We start from the raw sequence: 19,424 nt of genomic DNA on the forward strand, positions 1-19,424 counted from the left end.
GTAATTTCCAGAATAAGTTAATAATCCTAAAAATCTTCTTAATTGATCTTTATCCTTGATTTCACTAGGAAAATCATGAATTTTCTTAAGTATATGCGGTTGTAAACAATGTTTTCCATCTTCTATTTGTAATCCTAAATAATTTATTTTTGTTTTGAATAATTGTGCTTTCTTTTCAGAAAGTTTAATTCCATCTTTATGACAAATATCTAAAACTGTCATGAGATCTTTATAATGTTGATCTAATGTTTTTGAATAAATTAATATGTCATCTATATAAACACAACAAAAATCTATATATGATTTAAAAGATTCATCCATATATCTTTGAAAGATACCTGGTGCTTGTTTAAGTCCGAAAGGTAATACAGTCCATTGATACTGTCCTTTTGGACAACTGAATGCTGTAAGTAATTGTGTTTGTGGTTCTAGTTGAATTTGCCAGAATCCTGATTTACAATCTAAACTGAAAAAATATTTCATTTCTCCTATATAAGATAGTAAATCATTCTTATTTGGGATATAATATCCATCCATAATTATTGCTTTATTCATCTTTCGATAATCAATTACCATTCTTTTCTTATCAGTATCTTTCTTACTAACATAAAAGGCTGGTGAAGAGTGTGGACTTTTACTAGGGATGATTATCTTAAGTTTTAATAATTCTTGAACTTCTTTTTCAAATATTTTTACATCATCCATGTTACATCTTCTTGGTGCTTCACGGATTGTGATATTAGGGTCTTTGAGTTTTATTGAAGCAATGCATTGTTTTCTTTTCTTAATTTTCAGAATGAGGATTTTCAGAACATATATCATGAATTTTCTTCATGATTTCTTTTCAAGATTAATCGTTAAAATATTTTCTATTTTTAGTTCTATTGGATTTGTATTTCGTTTATGAAAATTCTTTGTAAATCCTTCATTTCCTACGCGAAATGCTGTTCGTATTTTGGGAATGTAAATCATTGATGACCCTTTGTTTAAAATTATGTGATCTTCAAATTGTGTAAAGGGAAGATATTCTCTTAAAAAGTTATTTCCTATTATAATGTCCATTCCTGATTCTATTTGATATATAATGGGTATTACAAATTTTGTTTCTTCTATTTCTATTTTTAATTTTTCTGCTACTGTATTAAGCATGATTATTGATCCGTCTCCTATTCGAACTTTTAATCCTTTATCATATTTCTTCCAATAATGATTTGGAAGTATATGCTTGCTTCCTAAACACATACTTGCTCCTGTATCAACATAAGCATGTATATGATATGGTTTATGTTCTTTGATTTTAATTTGAATTTTTATATATATACTATTTGGATTAGTTTTGTTTTATTATCCATTCTCTTTTTTTTTTTTTTTAAAGATAAGAGTAAAATTGGTATTTAGAAACAAAAGTTTCTCTCTCCAGGGAGTTGAAAGTAAGTTTTATTTATGTAGGGATTTATAAATAAGTTATAAAGTGGTTTAGGGAGTGATTGACAATTAACCCATATTATAACCATTGCTAGTAAATCGAAATTTGTTTATTTTTTGGGTAATGCTACATGTACACTGAGGGTTACACGTTGGGTTACACATTGCATTTGTAATTACATGATTATCCCTACACTTTATTTGGAAAAAATCTTTCAAAAATACATGTAGGATAATCATTTAATTTCATGTCCAATGTGTAACCCAACGTGTACATTACCCTTTTTTTTATACAATTGTGAATCAAACATACATGAACATTGCAAGAAGAAAAAGAGCTCCATATATGTTCAGTGTTCCATGCATTCATGTGAATGGTGGTGGATCAAATTCTATGCAGGATAACTTGAACTCCATGTTGCGGACGAACCATGAAAATCTGAACCGGAGAGTGAACATAACCTGGTGAAAGTACGAATCTGTAGCGTTGAAGAATCATCGAAAGGGCGATTTTCGCTTCAACTATGGCGAAGTTCAGGCCAACACACGTTCTTGGTCCGAAGCCAAAAGGCAAAAACGCAACCGAGATCCCGTTGGCTGCTTTCACAATCCCTTGAGCAAATCTTTCTGGTTTGAAGAGATGAACATCTTCCCCCCATATTTTGGAGTCGTGGTGAAGTGCCAAAGGGGAAATGTACAGCTCGATTTGTGGTGGCAGAGTTAGTTTTCCCAGTTTGGTTTCCTTTTCGACCTTTCTTTTGATTGCTGGTACGGGAGGATACAGTCTCAAAGCTTCCTCGATGATCATATTCATCTGCAGGATCAAAAACAGAGTGCAGATAAGAGAAATGTTTTTTGAGGGTAATAATTAAGCATGGAAAGGTATTGAAAAGTTTACTAGTGTTTTGATTTTGTTTGCTCCCAAGAAACTATGCCAATTCCACAGGGGATGTTCAAATTACTTACAATTTTCAGCCTGGCTATGCTATCTTCAGTAGGATTCTGTTCACCAAACAATTCCATCACTTCTTTCCTTGCTTTCTCTTGCCATTCTTCGTCCAAAGATAGAAGAAGAATCATCCACGTGAGCAACGATGTTGTCGTTTCATGTCCTGCGAAGTAAAATGTCTTGCACTCGTCGACTATATCTTCAACAGAAATCCTCTTGTTTTCATCAGGATCCTCGTACATTTCCAGGAGCTTTCCAAGAAAATCAGGCCTGGAACTTTCTCTGTTTCCACTTCTTTGTTCAAATCTTTTGCTTATTATCTTCATTATACAATCCTGAATCCCTTTCTCTATCCTCTCGGATTCGTGATCATCCTTGCTTTTCAAGAATCGGCTGGAATACAATTTAACTACTGCGTTAATTCCAGGGAATTAATCAGTCGAGGTTCAAGAATCCAGGAATATGTAGTAGTTATACCTGATCACAGGAAACTTAATTTTGTGAGCATTTCTTGAAACTATTAATGTCAGATTCATCAGCATATCAAAAACATTCTTCCCTTCTAGATAACTGCTGCCAAAAGCTGTCCTGGAAATGATTTCCGATGCCAATATTCTGAACTCTTCGAATACCTCAATCTCTTTTCCTTCATATTCTTTCCATTTCTCCAGCATTGTCTCCGCGCTTTGGATCATCACAGGAATCATGTCCTGTGTATACATAGTAGATAAAATTTTAGGCTGTTTCACTCAGGAACATTTTCGGAAGTATTTTATCTCAAAGAATCATAGATATCGCGTCCTTGTTACTTTTAGGCTTTCGGCATGAAAAACATGGTTAGCCAATTTTCGCATCTTTGCCCATTTTTCGCCTTTGGAAGATGATAGACCATCTCCGAGTAGCTTCTGTGCATACCCTTCGATATCTATTTTGGGGTAGTAGTCATTTTTATTGGTGAGTATTTCTTTAACAAGCTCGGGTTCGGTCACCACCAGCTGAGCTTGAAAACCATACCAAGTCAGAAAGTTGGCACCTGTGTAAAAAGGAAAAAGACTGAAGCATTCAGAGGTCAAATTGAGAAAAGTGACCCATGACTTTGAAGATTTGCTTAGAATTTAACTCTTACCATACAGGTTTGCCCATGAATGAACATGGGGTAAAATTCTTGGGAATATGTTATGTGAAATACCTCCCATTGCTTTCTTCATAGAAGCCCTTCTCATACTGATAATTTCCTTTGTGTTTCCATGTAGAAATTCATATGAAGGACCATTTATCCCTTGTGATTTCATTATGTGCTGCACTCGAATCGGATTCAGCCACACTTTCTTAAGAAATCCGAAAACGGTTGACAAGAAATATAAGAAAACAGAGCTTGCAAGAAGGGTGATTATCTGTACAAAAATAGCCATAATGTTTTCTTGATTACAAGTAATATTCCGGCATGGACACAAAGCTATAGTACTGTCTCTTATATCTCCATTACTGATCAACTTTAAGAATAAACCTATATAAAAACAGCAATAATTGTACTAGAGTTATAACTAGTCATGTTTTGGCTCCTTCCATTGATTCAAATCTTTCATAGTGGATTATAATGAAATGAAATCTGGTGGTCCCTGCAAAATCGGAGACCTGATGTCAGGATGAAAGGGATGATTTCGTTAAATATATCGACGGTTCTTGGCTTGATCGAAGAGGGGAAGACTGCCCAATTTTCTTATTAAGGGATTTTTGCATATGATGCAACTCTTTAGTGTTCTTTATAGTTTTTTGATGCACCAAACAAAACATTTGGGAAGCACCTTCTGTTTTTCTAAAGATTGCTGGTAAACTATCATTTTCAAGGATGAATTATACAATTCAAACCAAGAAATCATTGTGAATCTTGGTACACCTCCCTAATATAATAATAAATATCATCAAACACGCACATACAATATTCAGCAATTATAAAAGATTAATACACTTATTTTATTTTAGATTAGGAAAATTGTCAATGAAAACAGCAACCGAATGCCAAGGTCTCGAAATATACAAAAGTTACTTTGCTTATTGGGAAAGTGTATAAATTATACATTAGTTGAAAGTAAAAACAGAGATAAAATAGGACTACTATATGTCTTATTCCTCTCATAAAAGACTCTCTTCTTGATTGCACAAAGTCCCAGCTGATATAAAAGATCAATCATCGAGTTACTTTGCTGTTCAGAGACAATGGCTGATGTCGAAATTTTCGTACTTGTTCTTTCGAGTGTTCTCTGCTTGTTCTTTCTTCTGAAACTCGCTTCATTCCTCCACAGAGTATGGTGGAATCCAATGCAATCACAAGCTTTCTTGGCTTCGCAGGGAATCAGAGGTCCATCTTACAGTTTCCCTAGTGGAAGTACTAAGGAAATAGCCAACATGGTACGCCAATCCATGGAAGCCTCGTCTTCGGACATAACGCATGATGTATTCCAAAGAAGTCAGCCTCATGTCTATACATGGATAAAAAAATATGGTAAGATGTTTCGAATCTTTCAGGTAACTTATTGTTTATCTGTCAGGATTGCCAAGCATGTTTTGTTGGTGACAGGGACGAATTTTTTATACTGGCATGGTTCGCAAGGCCGGTTGTTCATTTCTGAACCTGAGCTTGTTAAAGAGATATTGATGAATAGAGAAGGTTCGTTTCCAAAGATGGACATGGAAGGATATATGAAAAAAAAGCAAGGGGAGTCACTCATTACTAATGAAGGCGAAAAATGGGAGAAGATACGGAAACTGGCGAATCACGCTTTTCATTCAGAAAGTTTAAAAGTAACTCTTACTGCAAGTAGGGTGAGTGAACTTTACTAACTGTGGACGAAATCTAAAGGAGTTGTGTTTGTGTGCAGAGCATGGTTCCAAAGATGAGTTCGAGTGTTTCGGCGATGCTTGAAAAATGGAATGATTACGACGGGAAGGAGATTGATGTCTATAAGGAATTTGGACTGCTGACTACTGAAGTGATATCAAGAACAGCGTTTGGAAGTAGTTACTTGGAAGGGAAGAGTACCTTTGAAATGGCGGCCAAGTTAACTGCCATAACTGTCAGAAATGTAAATAACATCAGATTTCCAGGCCTGAGGTTTGTGTTACGCGCGGCTTGATAGTCGTATGTTGATCAAGTTCCTAAAGGGTTTTTCTTCTAACAGTTAGTTTGATAAATTTTTCAGCATGATATTTAAATCCGATGATGAAGTTGAAGCGGCGAAACTTGAAGAAAGAATCAAGGGTTCGATCATGGATGTGGTAAAGAAGAGGGAAAGTTCACCAAGTGCAGCGTTGGGAGATTTTGGAAGTGATTATTTAGGACAACTTGTGAAGATCAGGCATGAATCCGATGTACGTAGAAGGATCACGACTGAACACATGATTGATGAGATCAAGATAATATATGGCGCTGGACATCTAACGACCACGACCCTACTTGCTTGGTGTGTCCTGCTTCTCGCGATACACGAGGATTGGCAAGAAAAAGCAAGAGAAGAGGTGAAGGAGACTTTTGGGTTCAACACTCCAAATTCAGATGACATAGCAAGACTAAAAACGGTAATTTGATATACATTTAGATAGTGTTTGGGATTGTTTAAAAAAAAAGTGTTTTTGAGTTTTTCTTTCACAAAATCTGACGGTAATGGTTGTTGATGTTTTGGTTTATCATTGTTATTTTTTGTGCAGATGAACCTGATCATAAACGAATGCCTCAGGCTTTATCCTCCGGCGTCTATGGTAACGAGAAAAGCTTCAAAGAAAGTTAAACTAGGGAATCTGACTCTTCCTCAGAATATCAACATTTTCATCCCAATTTTAGCACTGCACCACAATCCTCAAATCTGGGGAGAGGATGTTCATCTTTTCAAACCAGAGAGATTCGCTGGAGGCATTGCCAAAGCTACCAAGAACAATGCTGCAGCCTTTTTGCCATTCGGTATGGGGCCTCGAACTTGTGTAGGATTAAACTTCACAACCAATGAAGCCAAGATCACGCTTTCAATGATTCTGCAGCGATTCAAGTTCGTTCTTTCTCCAAACTACATCCACCAACCTGCTGAGATTTTCATTATCATGCCGAAAAATGGTGTGAAAGTCATACTCAAAGCCATTTAAGAGTAAAACTACCGACTTTAGTGTACTTTTTAATTGGTGTGCTGGGAAAACTGTGATGCGCCCTGTCTATTAGTCTGTATTAACAAATAAACTTATTCAGTGAAGAGAATAATTCAGAGTCGCATTGTTTAAAAATTATCCCATTCATTTGTCATTCAATGCATTTAACAAAACCAATTCTTTCAGTCTAATTGAATGTACCCTACTTTCACAGACCACTAGATTTATATGCATTTTATTAGACTACAAAAACTTAAATCAAAGGAAGAAGCTAAAACATGACTGGTTAACAAGTCAAAGTCATAACTTTAATCACTAATGGAGATATGTAGGAGATCTTTCGGTCCTAGCCTGATTGCGCTCCTAAATGGCTACTTGTGCTATTCTTATGTTTCAACTTGGAACTGAAATCACAAGCATTTCATAGCTCGTAGCAGCTCGACAACTTGGGTATCTCAATCGTCCTATTACCAATATTTTCAATTTGACTAGAAATCATTTTCTTAAATATTTCAGTGGACCAATAATTGCAAGCAGAAATGAGGATAGAATAATGTAAGCAAATTCACACTATGCCAACAGTTCATGGGAGCTCTAATTCGTTAGGCCTTATGCCTGTGGAATGGATGTCTACACCAGCAAATTGTTTAGTAAAGTGTACATGACTATAATTAACCTACTCATATTATGACAATGCTTCAGTTTGAGCAAGATATTTAAGACGAATTTCGAAAAAATTCAAAATTAGACACAGGAATAACCTGTGGTGAAAGTTGCCAAAAATCATTCCACGGTTGAGTGTGGCAATTAATGAATGATTTCAAACTGTTCCGAAATCCAGGCTTCTATGACTTTCAGCTGAGCGCTTTGAAGACCAAGCCAATTCAGAGAGTTGGCTCCCATGCAGAGGAAAAGATCGACATGATTCAGAAACTTGATTACTAAAATTCAAATTTTGGTGAAAATTTCTTACCGTACCTGCCCATGAACGAACAATCCAAGATGTGGTAGATTAATTCTTGGGAATTATTTTTGCCTAGAGATTGCATCAGGCTTTGTAACCGAATCGGTTTGGACCAAACTTTCTTGAATAATCCAAAAAGGGATTTTACAGAAAAATAGAGCTTGCAATAAGTGATTCTGGCGTGGACGCAAAGCTATAGTATTGTCTAGCATGTCCCTCCATTATTGATCAAGTTTTAAGAATAAACTTATATAAAACAGCAATAATTGTAGTACTATATTGAAATCTGGTGGTCCAAGAAAAATGGATATTGACCTAAAGCAAGGATGAGAAGGATGATTTGGTTAAATATATCCTAGGATTCGTGGCTTCATCGAAGAGGAAACAACTGCTGAATTTTTATATGAAATGGGTTTTTGTCAAATTATGTCACCTTTATTGTTCTTTATTGATCCATAATACATTGAAGATGTGAAAGACTTGTGAAGCAACTTGTATTTCTTAACTTTAGTGAGAGATGGTGAAGGGTAGTTTTCAAAAATGAAATACAATTCAAACCATGAAATCAGTGTGAACCTTGACAATACCACAACACATTCAAATCATAAACACACAAGTACGTACTATTCCTCAATTACAGAAGATGTAGCTAGCACATATCAAGTGATTCTGAAAATGCATACGTGATACCTATATATTATTTTTTGTCCTGTTCATTTAGAGAATGATTGAGACAATTTTTCATTTAAGATCGGGGCAGTTGTCACCAAAAACGGCAGTCAATACCAAGATCCAAAAATATGTAATCTGCATAATTAGCTTGCAAAAGTTTATAATGTTTCCTCAACTTCACAAGCATGTCTGAACTATACAATAAATGAAAGTAAAGCCAAAGACAGAGTTGGACTATTGTCCTTCTTTCTTCTTATAAAAGATTCTCCTTACCTTCTGATTTCACAAAATTTAGGCAGATATAAAAATAAATCATCTAGTAACTTCGTTGTTTGCTGTAAATGGCTGCCATCGAAATTTTTGTGCTTGTTCTTTCGAGTGTTCTTTGCATGTTCTTTCTTTTGAAAGCTGTTAGATTCCTCCACAAGGTATGGTGGAATCCGCTTCAACTACAAGCTTTCATGGCTTCACAGGGAATCAGAGGTCCACCTTACAGTTTCCCCCATGGAAGTACTAAGGATGTCTCTGACATCTTGCGGCGATCCATGGAAGCAACGTCGTCTACAGACATAACCCATGATATATTTCGAAGAACTCAGCCTCACGTATATGCGTGGATAAAAACATATGGTAAGGACATGTTTTCGAATTTTTCTTCTTGTTTTTTGTCTGTCTGTCTATGTGGATTGCTGAGCATGCATGTTGCTTGGTGACAGGGATGAATTTTCTAAACTGGCATGGTTCGCAAGGTCAATTGTTCATCAGCGAGCCCGAGCTTGTTAAAGAGATATTGATGAATAAAGAAGGTTTCTTTCCAAAAATGGACATGGAAGGATATGCAAAAAAATTGCTTGGGGAGGCACTAATTACTAATGAAGGTGAAAAATGGGAGAGGATAAGGAAACTAGCTAATCACACCTTTCATTCAGAAAGTCTAAAAGTAAGTACTCTTGACGTACGTTGCTTATTTTTCAATGACTCACTGCATTAAATCTGTGGCTTGTACTGCCTTATTAGCTCAGTGCACGACGAAATCTGAAGTAGTGTTCTATGTGCAGAGCATGGTTCCGGAGATGAGTTCAAGTGTTTCCACGATGCTGGAAAAGTGGAAACATTACGATGGGGAAGAGATTGATGTGTTTAAGGAATTTGGACTGCTGACTACTGAAGTGATATCAAGAACAGCGTTTGGAAGTAGTTACTTGGAAGGGAAGTATATCTTTGAAATGGTGGCCAAGTTAACTGCCACAACTGTCAGAAATGTAAATAAAATCAGATTCCCGGGTATCAGGTTTGTGCTAAGAGCTAACAAAAAGTCTTATACTCGCCAAATTCTTGGTGGGTTTTTCTTCTAAAAGTTAGTTTGCTAAATTTTTCAGCATGGTTTTGAAGTCCGATGATGAGGTTGAAGCGGAGAAGCTCGAAAAAGGGATCAAGGATTCTGTCATGGAACTGGTAAAGAAGAGGGAAAGTTTACCAAATGCAAAGTTGGGAGATTTTGGAAGTGATTATTTAGGCCAACTTGTGAAGATCAGACATGAATCCGATATAAAGAAACGGATCACACCCGAACAGATGATCGATGAGATCAAGGTAATATATGGTGCTGGACATCTTACCACCACTAGCCTACTTGCTTGGTGCATCATGCTTCTCGCAATACACGAAGACTGGCAAGAAAAAACGAGAGAAGAGGTGAAGGAAACTTTTGGGTTCAACGCGCCGAATTCAGATGGTGTTGCAAGATTAAGAACGGTAATCTGATATTCTTATTACACGGCTACTTGTGGAAGCAATGTGTAAGCAACAATTCTTGATGTTTTCTTTGATAAATTTTAATTTTTGTGCAGATGAACCTGATCATAAACGAATGCCTCCGACTTTATCCTCCAGCCCTTACACTGACAAGAAAAGTTTCAAAGAAAGTTAAACTAGGGAATCTGATTCTTCCTCAGAATACTAACATTTTCATCCCAATTGCAGCACTGCACCACAATACTCAAATCTGGGGAGAAGATGCTGATCTTTTCAAATCAGAGAGATTCGCTGGAGGCGTGGCAAAAGCTACCAATAACAATGCTGCTGCCTTTTTGCCATTCGGTATGGGGCCTCGGACTTGTGTAGGATTAAACTTCACAACCAATGAAGCCAAGATCGCGCTCTCAATGATCCTGCAGCGATTCAAGTTCGTTATCTCTCCAAACTACATCCACCAACCTGCCCAAATTTTTATTCTCACGCCAAAATATGGTGTGAAAGTCATCCTCAAATCTCTCTAAAATAGTGCTTGAAAACATCTTCTAGGAAGCACTTCTCAACTTTTTTTTAACAAAATTTCAAAATTTTGTTAAGAAAAAGTTGAGAAGCTCTCTCAAACACCAACTAAGAGTACTAAAACTACTGCACTTTAGAGTACAATTTAGCTGGTGTGCTTGAAAAACTGTAATGTTCCCTGCCTAGCTATTATTCTAAGAAGTAGAATTTGGGCATGTAAATTGTGATGAACAACGCAACAATGGAGAATAATACGGAGTCGCATCGCAACATCCCTTTCATTTCGACATTCAACATATTTTACCAAATCGTGCATCCCTTCCCGTCTGACCATATTGATCCTACTCTGCACCGACCACCAGATTAATCAGCATTTTATTAGGCTATGAAAGCTTAAATCAATGGAAGAAGCTAAAATAGGACTTGTTACTATTTTCTGCAATTTGACAATGTTCCAGATTCGATTGGAACTTATATTCTGCAATTTTTTATTGCACAAGCTAAAGATGTGTTCTGACTTCTGACGTTACCTGCAAAACATAATTAATCTAAATTATTAAAAGAATTTATTATGCATGACATGAAAAACTAAGGTAGTGTTTGAGAGATTTTCTAGCAAGCAAAATAAAAAAAATTTGTTTGTTATGTTTTCCCTCCTTATTTGGTCTTCTAATTCATAGAAGTTATGTTTAGGTTCTGTAGCTTTGCGTTTTTGTTAATTTTTATTTTATTCCAATAGAGCACTGATCACATGACACCCGAAAATGTTTGACATCGAAAAATTGATGATGTGAAAATCTTTTCTTCTTTCTCTCTTTTTCAAGCTAGCAGACATCATCTCCCCTACCCTAGTTTCGAAATTTTCTTTCAAAGTTTTCAAGGAATTTACTGTCAATATATTCTTTCCTTATTTAATCCCTTGAATATATGTTTAAGATTTCCATTATATTATTGTATATATTCTTGCCGTAATTATGCTATATTTATTCTTATAATAGGGCTAGGATCAAGGGATTTGATTATGCTTGATGTCTATATATTGTAATCTTTTTTTGTAAATAAAGTGAACAGTTTTTTTTTTCAAAAAACTCTCGCTTAAATTTGTCATGGTATCGGAGCCAAAATTCTGAGATCATTTCAATATTGCCTGCCTTCGTTTCTCGCTCCGAGATCTTGGTGTTTTCTTGGACTTGATATCTAAATTTGTGTTTTTCTAGTTGAATCATGTCTTTTGAACGATCAGAACATTTTCTTGTTCGATTTAATGGCAAGAGTTATTCTGTTTGGGCATTCCAATTCCAGATCTTTGTTAAGGAAAAGGAATTATGGGGTCATACTGATGACACAAATCCTGCACATAGCAACGAGAAGGAGAAAGAATATGTATAATGGGAGGTGAAGAATACTCAGATTATGTCTTGGATCCTTGGGAGTGTGGACCCTTCCATTCTTCTCAATCTCAAGCCTTATAAGACTTCTAAAGAAATGTGTGGTTACTTGAAGACAGTTTATAACCAAAGCAACGCAAAAATAAGGTATCATTTGGAACTCGAGTTGGAACAACTCAGTCAAGGGAGCATGTCAATCCAGGAGTTTTATTATTCCTTTGAGAATTTTTGGGCTGAGTACACTGATATTGTGTATGCAAATGTACCTCTTGAAGGACTCATTGTTGTCCAAAAAGTACATGAGACTAGCAAGTGTGACCAGTTTTTAATGAAGTTAAAGGGAGAGTTTGTGTAAGGCCCATGATTATTTAATTTAATCCAGGATTATTTAATATAATCCGAGGTAATTTAATTTTAATCCGAGTATATTTAATTTGAGAGTATTTAGAGTTTTGATTTAAATTATAATATTCTTAAATTATTTAGGATTGAAATTGAATTAAAATAAGGGCCGAGGACTTAATTGCAATTTTTGAAGTTTCAGGGGCTAAATTGCAATTGTACCTAAAGTTATCCGATTATGAATTATATTATTCAGAATATACGTGTAAGTTAGTTAAGAAATTCAGAAAGTTGAGAGAAACTCTGAACAAAGCCGAAACCTTCTTCGTTTTTTTATTGAAATTCCGATTTTCAAATCGCCGTATCTTTTGATCCGATTGGCCGATTTTGATTCCGTAAATTGTTCTGGAATTCTTGTGACGAGGGCTTCAATTTCTTGTAAGTATTATGATGTTTTTTAGGTTTCGAGATCAGTATATGAGCAGATATTAGATTTTACACTTTGATTATGTTCTTCAACATTTCTACATTCCGATATCGAAACCGGCTCGAAGAATTCATGTTGCTTGTACTTAATCCTGATTTTCAGCTTGTGTTCGATGGTTATAGCTGCTGTTATCTTGCTATTAGTTGTTATCACTGATATGATATACATATGAATTGTATTCGAAGTTGGAAATGGTTTCAATATTTCGTCGGTTATCGATTTTCAATCGCTACGCCGTCGATTTGCATTTTGCGATCGTTTTGATAGCCGATGATTGAGCTGAGACGTTACTTGATATGTTATTGACGTTGTAGCAATTTTATTTTCAGTTCAGAGTTTAATCGGAGACTATTGACTCAAGAACCTCAACTTTAAACCAAAGAAGAAGAAGACGAGGTTGAAGTGGTTTTGATTGAAGATTATTGATGATTTTGAATCAATTCTAAAATGATAGACTTGAAAACAGTTTAATATGTATGTTTTGATATTGTGTTTCAGATTTGAAGTATTCAGAACCGAGAAATACGAAGGTATAATGACGACATCGCGAGTCAGGGATTTTGAAACTTGAGAATGACGCTTCTTGAGTTGTCCCGCCAAAGCCACATACTTGTTATAGTTTTGTTTTGAATTTGATGTTGTCGATCCATCTCAGGTAGTGGATCTTTGAGTTTAAGTCGATATGATGATGATATGATATGATATTGAATTGATTCTATCCCAAGATCTGAGGCGATCTTATTTTCTAGTCCAGAATGACTACGATAGATGGATATCCATATCAAGATCGGTTACGAATCTTGATGGCAATGACGAATTATGAATCAATTCTTAATCGATATATGCGTTATTTACTCTATTGTTGAGTCGATATGAATAGAGTCGATGCGATTTATTTAACGCTTTATATATGTCAATTATACTGGGAATGTTTTCTCACCGGAGTTTATCCGGCTGTTTCTTTGTTTTCTATGTGTGCATGGCAACAGATGGGGCAGGAGCTGGCCAAAGTCGACGAGGGTAGCTCATGAGAGAGTCTAGAGATGTGGACTCGGGTTGTTGTAGTTGCAACAATGTATATTAAGTTTAGAAAGCATGTTAGAAAACACTCTAGTTGTTGTTCTTGAAGAATTGATGAACACTTTGTATAATTTCATGTTTTTGGTTGGATTCAAACCTCTACTTTGATGTATTAGCTTGTTATAAACATGTTTAGATCTTGTTCTATATATATCTACATGTTTTGGGACATCATTATGTTGAAATTGAGGGGTTGGAATGATCAAATTATGCTGTAAAAAACCAGAGCACAAGGCTGCACAGTGTTGTGCTCGGTCTGCTCTTTTTAACGGACCGAGCGCTGCCTATTTTGTTCTCAACCCAAGACTTGGGTTAAGGGGGCGAAGGATCTGCTCTTTTTGACCGACCCCGCGCACCCGTTTGAAAAAAAAAATTGTTTGATCTTATTCCTTCCTTTGTTTATTAATGATGTTTAATTACTAATTGCCCTAAGAATGAGATTAGCAACCCGAGGCTTCACAACAGGTGGTATCAGAGAGTTAAGTTTCTCGAACTGAGAATAGATGAGCGGGGTAGATCGAGTTTAATTGAATGCTTTATTTAATGATTTCATACTTGTATGTATATGATTTATTACCTTCCGATGTTTATGATCACATGATCTTGTGATTAAATGAGAAGTGTATGTAGTGTAGTCTTTCAAATTACATGTTATCTGATTTTCTGAAGTTGAGTAACAGCATGTATTGAATAAGTATGAATCAGAACTCGATCTCTTGAAGATGCATGAAAGTGCTAATCAGAGGAGGGCCTGAAACAGAAATGTGTTATGATATGATAGTGAACTGGACACTAATCTGTTTGATTATCAGATATGCCTCCCCGACCAGCACCGAGAGTTAGACAGACATTGGCAGTAAATCAGCCTGAACAGACTAATGCTGCACAAATACCAGCGACAGCACCTGAACATGGATAGAGCAGTACTGCTACTGATGTGTTTGGTGATGCTAATCCGATGGAGAAACTTATGAAACGATTCTAGTCATTTAAACCACCGAAGTTGCAAGGAACTGAGAATGTTGTGGATTGTGAAAATTGGCTATAGGATATTGAGCAGTTATTCGAGTCCCTCGACTATACAGATGATCATCGTGTGAGATTGGTGATTCATCAACTACATGGACTTGCAAAGAGTTGGTGGATAGCGACAAAGAGGGCATATGAACATCAAGGTACATTTATCACATGGTCTGTGTAGTGACCCTTACCCGGATCACCTACTAAACAGAACTTAGGCATGCAATTAACTTAATAAAACAGATATCAGAATAAAACTGCGGAATCCATAAACAAAATACAATCCCAAGAAAAGGAATCTGTAATTATCCAATAATATACAACCAAATCGAATAGCTGTATAAACCCAAACAACAGTAATAAAACCTAAGCGAAGCTCCAGCCGGCCAACCGCTGACTAGCCCCTCCTGGATCCACCCTCCTCGTCCAATCGCAAACCTGCCCCATGGAACAGGGTGTCCAAAAAATACAGAGTACGAGACGTGAGCATAAAACGCTCAGTGCGAGAGTATGAGTATACATGCATGCAAAGTGAACTCCCTATAGACTCGAGGTCAAGGATCAGATAACAGAGACAGACCGGGCCCTGGTATGTAGCACGCTGTGCCGTCGCTTCAGGAGGTGGCTCCCATACCGAGATAACCGTGGAAACGCCGGACCCAAATCGATGGAAGTCCAATCCACTAACAGGATAGGGTACAACCCTACTAACAGACATCTCGAAGGAGATACAGCAAGATGCAAATGAATGCAGCATAATATCATGGCATATAAATCATGCAGTCACATAATACATGCATACTCAGTCAGGATATCTCGAACAGTACTTTCGTACCTCAAATACCAGGTAGGCACTACCAGCTCTAAGTCCAAGCCTAAAGTCCGCCTACACAGCGAAATGATACTACTATCATAATAGTGCTCTAAAACCCTTAACTAAGCTATTGCATACTCCTAAATATTTATAGGAAGCAAAAGCTATACCTTCGTCCGTTGTTAGTCCTTTGATGTCGATGCCTCCAGAACTTGGGCACAACTCTGCTACGACTACCGAACGCCTCTCCGACCTCCGGACCAAGCCAAAGAAGACTAGAACAGCTCCAAAAGAACTAGAAATAGAGAGGAAATCCGGAATTGGCAAGGAGAAATGAAGTCTCGGCCTTCTATTTATAGACAACGATCGGAACTTCCGATCCTTGATCGGAACGTCCGAACCTCGATCGGAACGTCCGATCCTGCCATCGGAGCTTCCAAAGATCCTGATCTGCCACGTGTCAAAATATCACTTGATGACTCCGGATAGGGGTGATCGGAACGTCCGATCCTGATCGGAGCTTCCGATCCAGCCACACGTCATGGATGACGTAATATCATCGGTGCCTCCGATCCTCATCGGAGCTTCCGATCCCGATCGGAGCTTCCGATCGTCCCTTCGGAGCTTCCGATCCGTCCAATCCCCAATTTATTTAATTAGCATTAATCCTTAATTACTCAATTAGGGTTTGGGCTACTACATTCTCCCCCACTTAAGATGTTTCGTCCTCGAAAACAGATCTTAAGTACCGAATGCAAATACAGAAATCAGAAACATTCTTTATTCAAATCAAACGTTTACAGAGTTTGCAACTGAATACAACTTAAAGAATGAAATCAAAACAACTCAGGATGGTCTTTACGCATCCTGTCCTCAAGCTCCCAAGTAGCTTCCTCAGTGCCTCTGCGCTGCCACTGAACTAAAACCAAAGGAATGACTTTGTTCCGTAAAACCTTATCCTTATAATCCAGGATACGAAGAGGTTTTTCAACATAAGTCAAATCCTTATCCACCTGAACATCAGACCGCTGCAGAATGTGAGATTCATCCGCCACATACCTTCTCAACAGAGATACGTGGAACACGTCGTGAATACTGGATAGATGCGGTGGCAAAGCTAGTCGATAAGCCAAATCGCCAATGCTTTCTAAGATCTCAAACGGACCGATAAATCTGGGAGACAACTTGCCCTTAAGGCCAAATCTGAGAATCTTGCGGAAAGGTGACACTCTCAGAAACACTTTCTCCCCGACCTCGAACTGCAAAGGCCTACGCTTGATATTAGCATAGCTGGCCTGACGATCCTGTGCAGTCTTAATCCGTTTCTTGATCTGATCAACAATGTCTATCGCCTGCTGGATAAACTCCGGTCCTTCAGCCTGTCTCTCCCCCACTTCTTCCCAGAAGAGTGGAGTACGACAACGTCGCCCATACAACGCTTCAAAAGGTGCCATCCCAATACTAGTGTGATAGCTGTTGTTGTAAGCGAACTCGATCAACGGCAAATGATCCTGCCAGGCTGAACCAAAATCCATGACGCACGCTCTAAGCATATCCTCTAACGTACGGATGGTGCGCTCTGACTGACCATCAGTCTCTGGATGATAGGCTGTACTCAAACTGAGAGTAGTACCCATCGCACGCTGAACACTCCCCCAGAATCTAGAAGTAAACCTGGGGTCCCGATCGCTGACAATGCTCACAGGCACTCCATGAAGTCGAACGATCTCCTGAATGTACAACCGAGCCATACGATCCACATTGTACTCCCGGCTATAGGCAATGAAATGCGCTGACTTGGTGAGTCGGTCCACCACAACCCAGATAGCATCACAGTTCCTCGGGGATACCGGCAAATGGGTCACAAAGTCCATAGTGATAAACTCCCATTTCCATTCAGGAATAGGCAGACTGTGAAGCAATCCTCCAGGTCGTCGGTGCTCTGCCTTGACCTGTTGACACACCAAACATCTCGAAACAAACTGATAAACACTGCGTTTCATTCCCTTCCACCAGAAACGAGTACGTAGATCCTTGTACATCTTGTTGCTCCCAGGATGAATACTCAACTTAGTGCGATGTGCCTGAGACAAAATCTCCTCTCGCAACTCTTCATCCTGTGGAATCACAAGCCTACCAGACAAACACAGAAAGCCATCTGACTGATAATGAAATCCAGACGAGCTACCCTCGTTAGCTAGACGAGCTAAACGCTGGGTCTTCGAATCAGACATCTGAGCATCTCGGATCCGCGAATACAAGGCTGGCTCAGATAATATCGCAAACATCTGGATACTCTGCATACCTTTCTTATGCTTGAAGGTAAAACCTGAAGTACAACAGTCACTGATCGCACTAGACATCGAACAAGTCTGAAGTGCGGATAGTCGCACCTTGCGACTCAAAGCATCAGCAGTGAGATTAGCAGCTCCCGGATGGTACTTAATCTCGCAATCATAGTCCTTAAGCAAGTCCATCCAACGTCTCTGTCTCATGTTCAATTCCGCCTGAGTGAACAAATACTTGAGACTCTTATGGTCGGTGAAGATCTCAAATTTCTCGCCATAAAGATAATGACGCCAGATCTTCAAAGCGAACACAATGGCTGCCAATTCCAAATCATGGACTGGGTAGTTGTCCTCGTGAAGCTTCAGCTGTCCAGAAGCGTATGCGATCACATGCCCATTCTGAGTCAGGACACAACCTAACCCCTGAAGAGAAGCATCCGTGTAAACTACATACCCTCCAGATCCTGACGGTAATGCTAACACCGGCGCAGAAGTCAACCGCCGTCGAAGCTCACGGAAATTCTCCTCACACTCGGAGGACCACTCAAAATCCACACCCTTACGGGTAAGCTGCGTCAACGGTCGAGCTAACTGAGAGAAGTTCAGAATGAAGCGACGATAATACCCTGCTAGACCCAGAAAACTACGGATCTCAGCAACTGTCGTCGGACGCGACCAATTAAGTACCGCTTCAATCTTGCTTGGATCAACAGAAATTCCCTCCCTGGATATGATATGGCCAAGAAAAACCACTCTATCCATCCAGAACTCACACTTGCTCAGCTTGGCGTACAATTGCTCATCTCGAAGAGTCTGCAGTACCAATCGCAAGTGAGAAACATGCTCTTCCGTATTACGCGAATACACCAAGATGTCGTCAATGAAGACCACGACAAACTTGTCCAAATACTCCCTGAAGACACGGTTCATCAGATCCATGAATATAGCCGGCGCATTAGTCAAACCAAATGGCATCACTAGGAACTCGTAATGCCCATAGCGAGTACGAAATGCAGTCTTGGCTACGTCCTGATCACGGACTCTCAACTGATGATACCCAGATCTCAAGTCAATCTTGGAGTAAATTGACGTGCCCTGCAGCTGGTCAAACAAGTCATCAACACGAGGCAACAGATACTTGTTCTTCACAGTCACTCGATTCAGTTGCCGATAGTCAATGCACAGCCGCATCGACCCATCCTTCTTCTTCACGAAGAGAACAGGAGCTCCCCAAGGAGATACACTAGGACGAATGTACCCCTTGTCCAAAAGATCCTGTAGCTGATTCTTCAACTCACGCATCTCTGACGGAGCCAGACGATACGGTGCTCTAGAAATAGGCGAATTACCCGGCATCAACTCTATGCCAAACTCGACTTCCCTAGCAGGAGGAAAACCCGGAATCTCATCAGGAAACACATCTGGAAATTCATCCACAACAGGAATGCTCTCTATCCCAATACTCTCAGCGGACAAATCAACTGCATAGATAAGGTAGCCTTCCCCGCCAGACTCCAGAGCTCGACAGGCTCTCAAAGCTGATACCAAAGGCATCGGGGGTCGCGCTCCCTCACCATAGAAAAACCA

At 38.5% G+C, this 19,424-nt stretch overlaps 3 protein-coding genes and 1 long non-coding RNA gene across 5 annotated transcripts; 2 read left to right on the forward strand and 2 right to left on the reverse strand.

The window, feature by feature from the left end:
- Positions 1–1,683: 1,683 nt before the first annotated feature.
- On the reverse strand, positions 1,684–3,825 carry LOC140878883 (cytochrome P450 CYP749A22-like). Its single transcript, XM_073282509.1, has 5 exons — positions 3,501–3,825; positions 3,184–3,407; positions 2,852–3,084; positions 2,392–2,767; positions 1,684–2,239 (listed from the first exon to the last, which is right to left on the reverse strand). The coding sequence occupies exons 1-5, from the start codon at positions 3,784–3,786 to the stop codon at positions 1,811–1,813; spliced, it is 1,548 nt and encodes a 515-aa protein (XP_073138610.1). The 5' UTR covers positions 3,787–3,825; the 3' UTR covers positions 1,684–1,810.
- A 521-nt stretch (positions 3,826–4,346) lies between these two features.
- On the forward strand, positions 4,347–6,508 carry LOC140878878 (cytochrome P450 CYP749A22-like). Its single transcript, XM_073282503.1, has 5 exons — positions 4,347–4,877; positions 4,953–5,176; positions 5,254–5,486; positions 5,575–5,950; positions 6,080–6,508. The coding sequence occupies exons 1-5, from the start codon at positions 4,592–4,594 to the stop codon at positions 6,506–6,508; spliced, it is 1,548 nt and encodes a 515-aa protein (XP_073138604.1). The 5' UTR covers positions 4,347–4,591.
- LOC140875059 (uncharacterized) lies at positions 6,316–7,816 on the reverse strand. Its single transcript, XR_012148308.1, has 3 exons — positions 7,270–7,816; positions 6,521–6,582; positions 6,316–6,446 (listed from the first exon to the last, which is right to left on the reverse strand). It is a non-coding gene; the product is annotated as an uncharacterized lncRNA (long non-coding RNA).
- Positions 7,817–8,087: 271 nt separating this feature from the next.
- On the forward strand, positions 8,088–12,025 carry LOC140875917 (cytochrome P450 CYP749A22-like). Of its 2 annotated transcripts, XM_073279749.1 has the most exons (6): positions 8,088–8,774; positions 8,861–9,084; positions 9,203–9,435; positions 9,524–9,899; positions 9,995–10,329; positions 11,721–12,025. In XM_073279749.1, exons 1-6 carry the CDS (start codon positions 8,486–8,488, stop codon positions 11,815–11,817), a joined length of 1,554 nt encoding a protein of 517 aa, XP_073135850.1. In that variant the 5' UTR covers positions 8,088–8,485; the 3' UTR covers positions 11,818–12,025. The 2 variants fall into 2 exon arrangements, with proteins under 2 accessions (XP_073135850.1, XP_073135851.1); XM_073279750.1 differs by lacking the exon at positions 11,721–12,025 and having other exon boundaries at positions 9,995–10,830.
- Positions 12,026–19,424: the final 7,399 nt, after the last annotated feature.

The sequence above is a fragment of the Henckelia pumila genome, chromosome 1 (genome assembly GCF_033568475.1).
Source record: "Henckelia pumila isolate YLH828 chromosome 1, ASM3356847v2, whole genome shotgun sequence".
NCBI lineage: Eukaryota > Viridiplantae > Streptophyta > Magnoliopsida > Lamiales > Gesneriaceae > Henckelia > Henckelia pumila.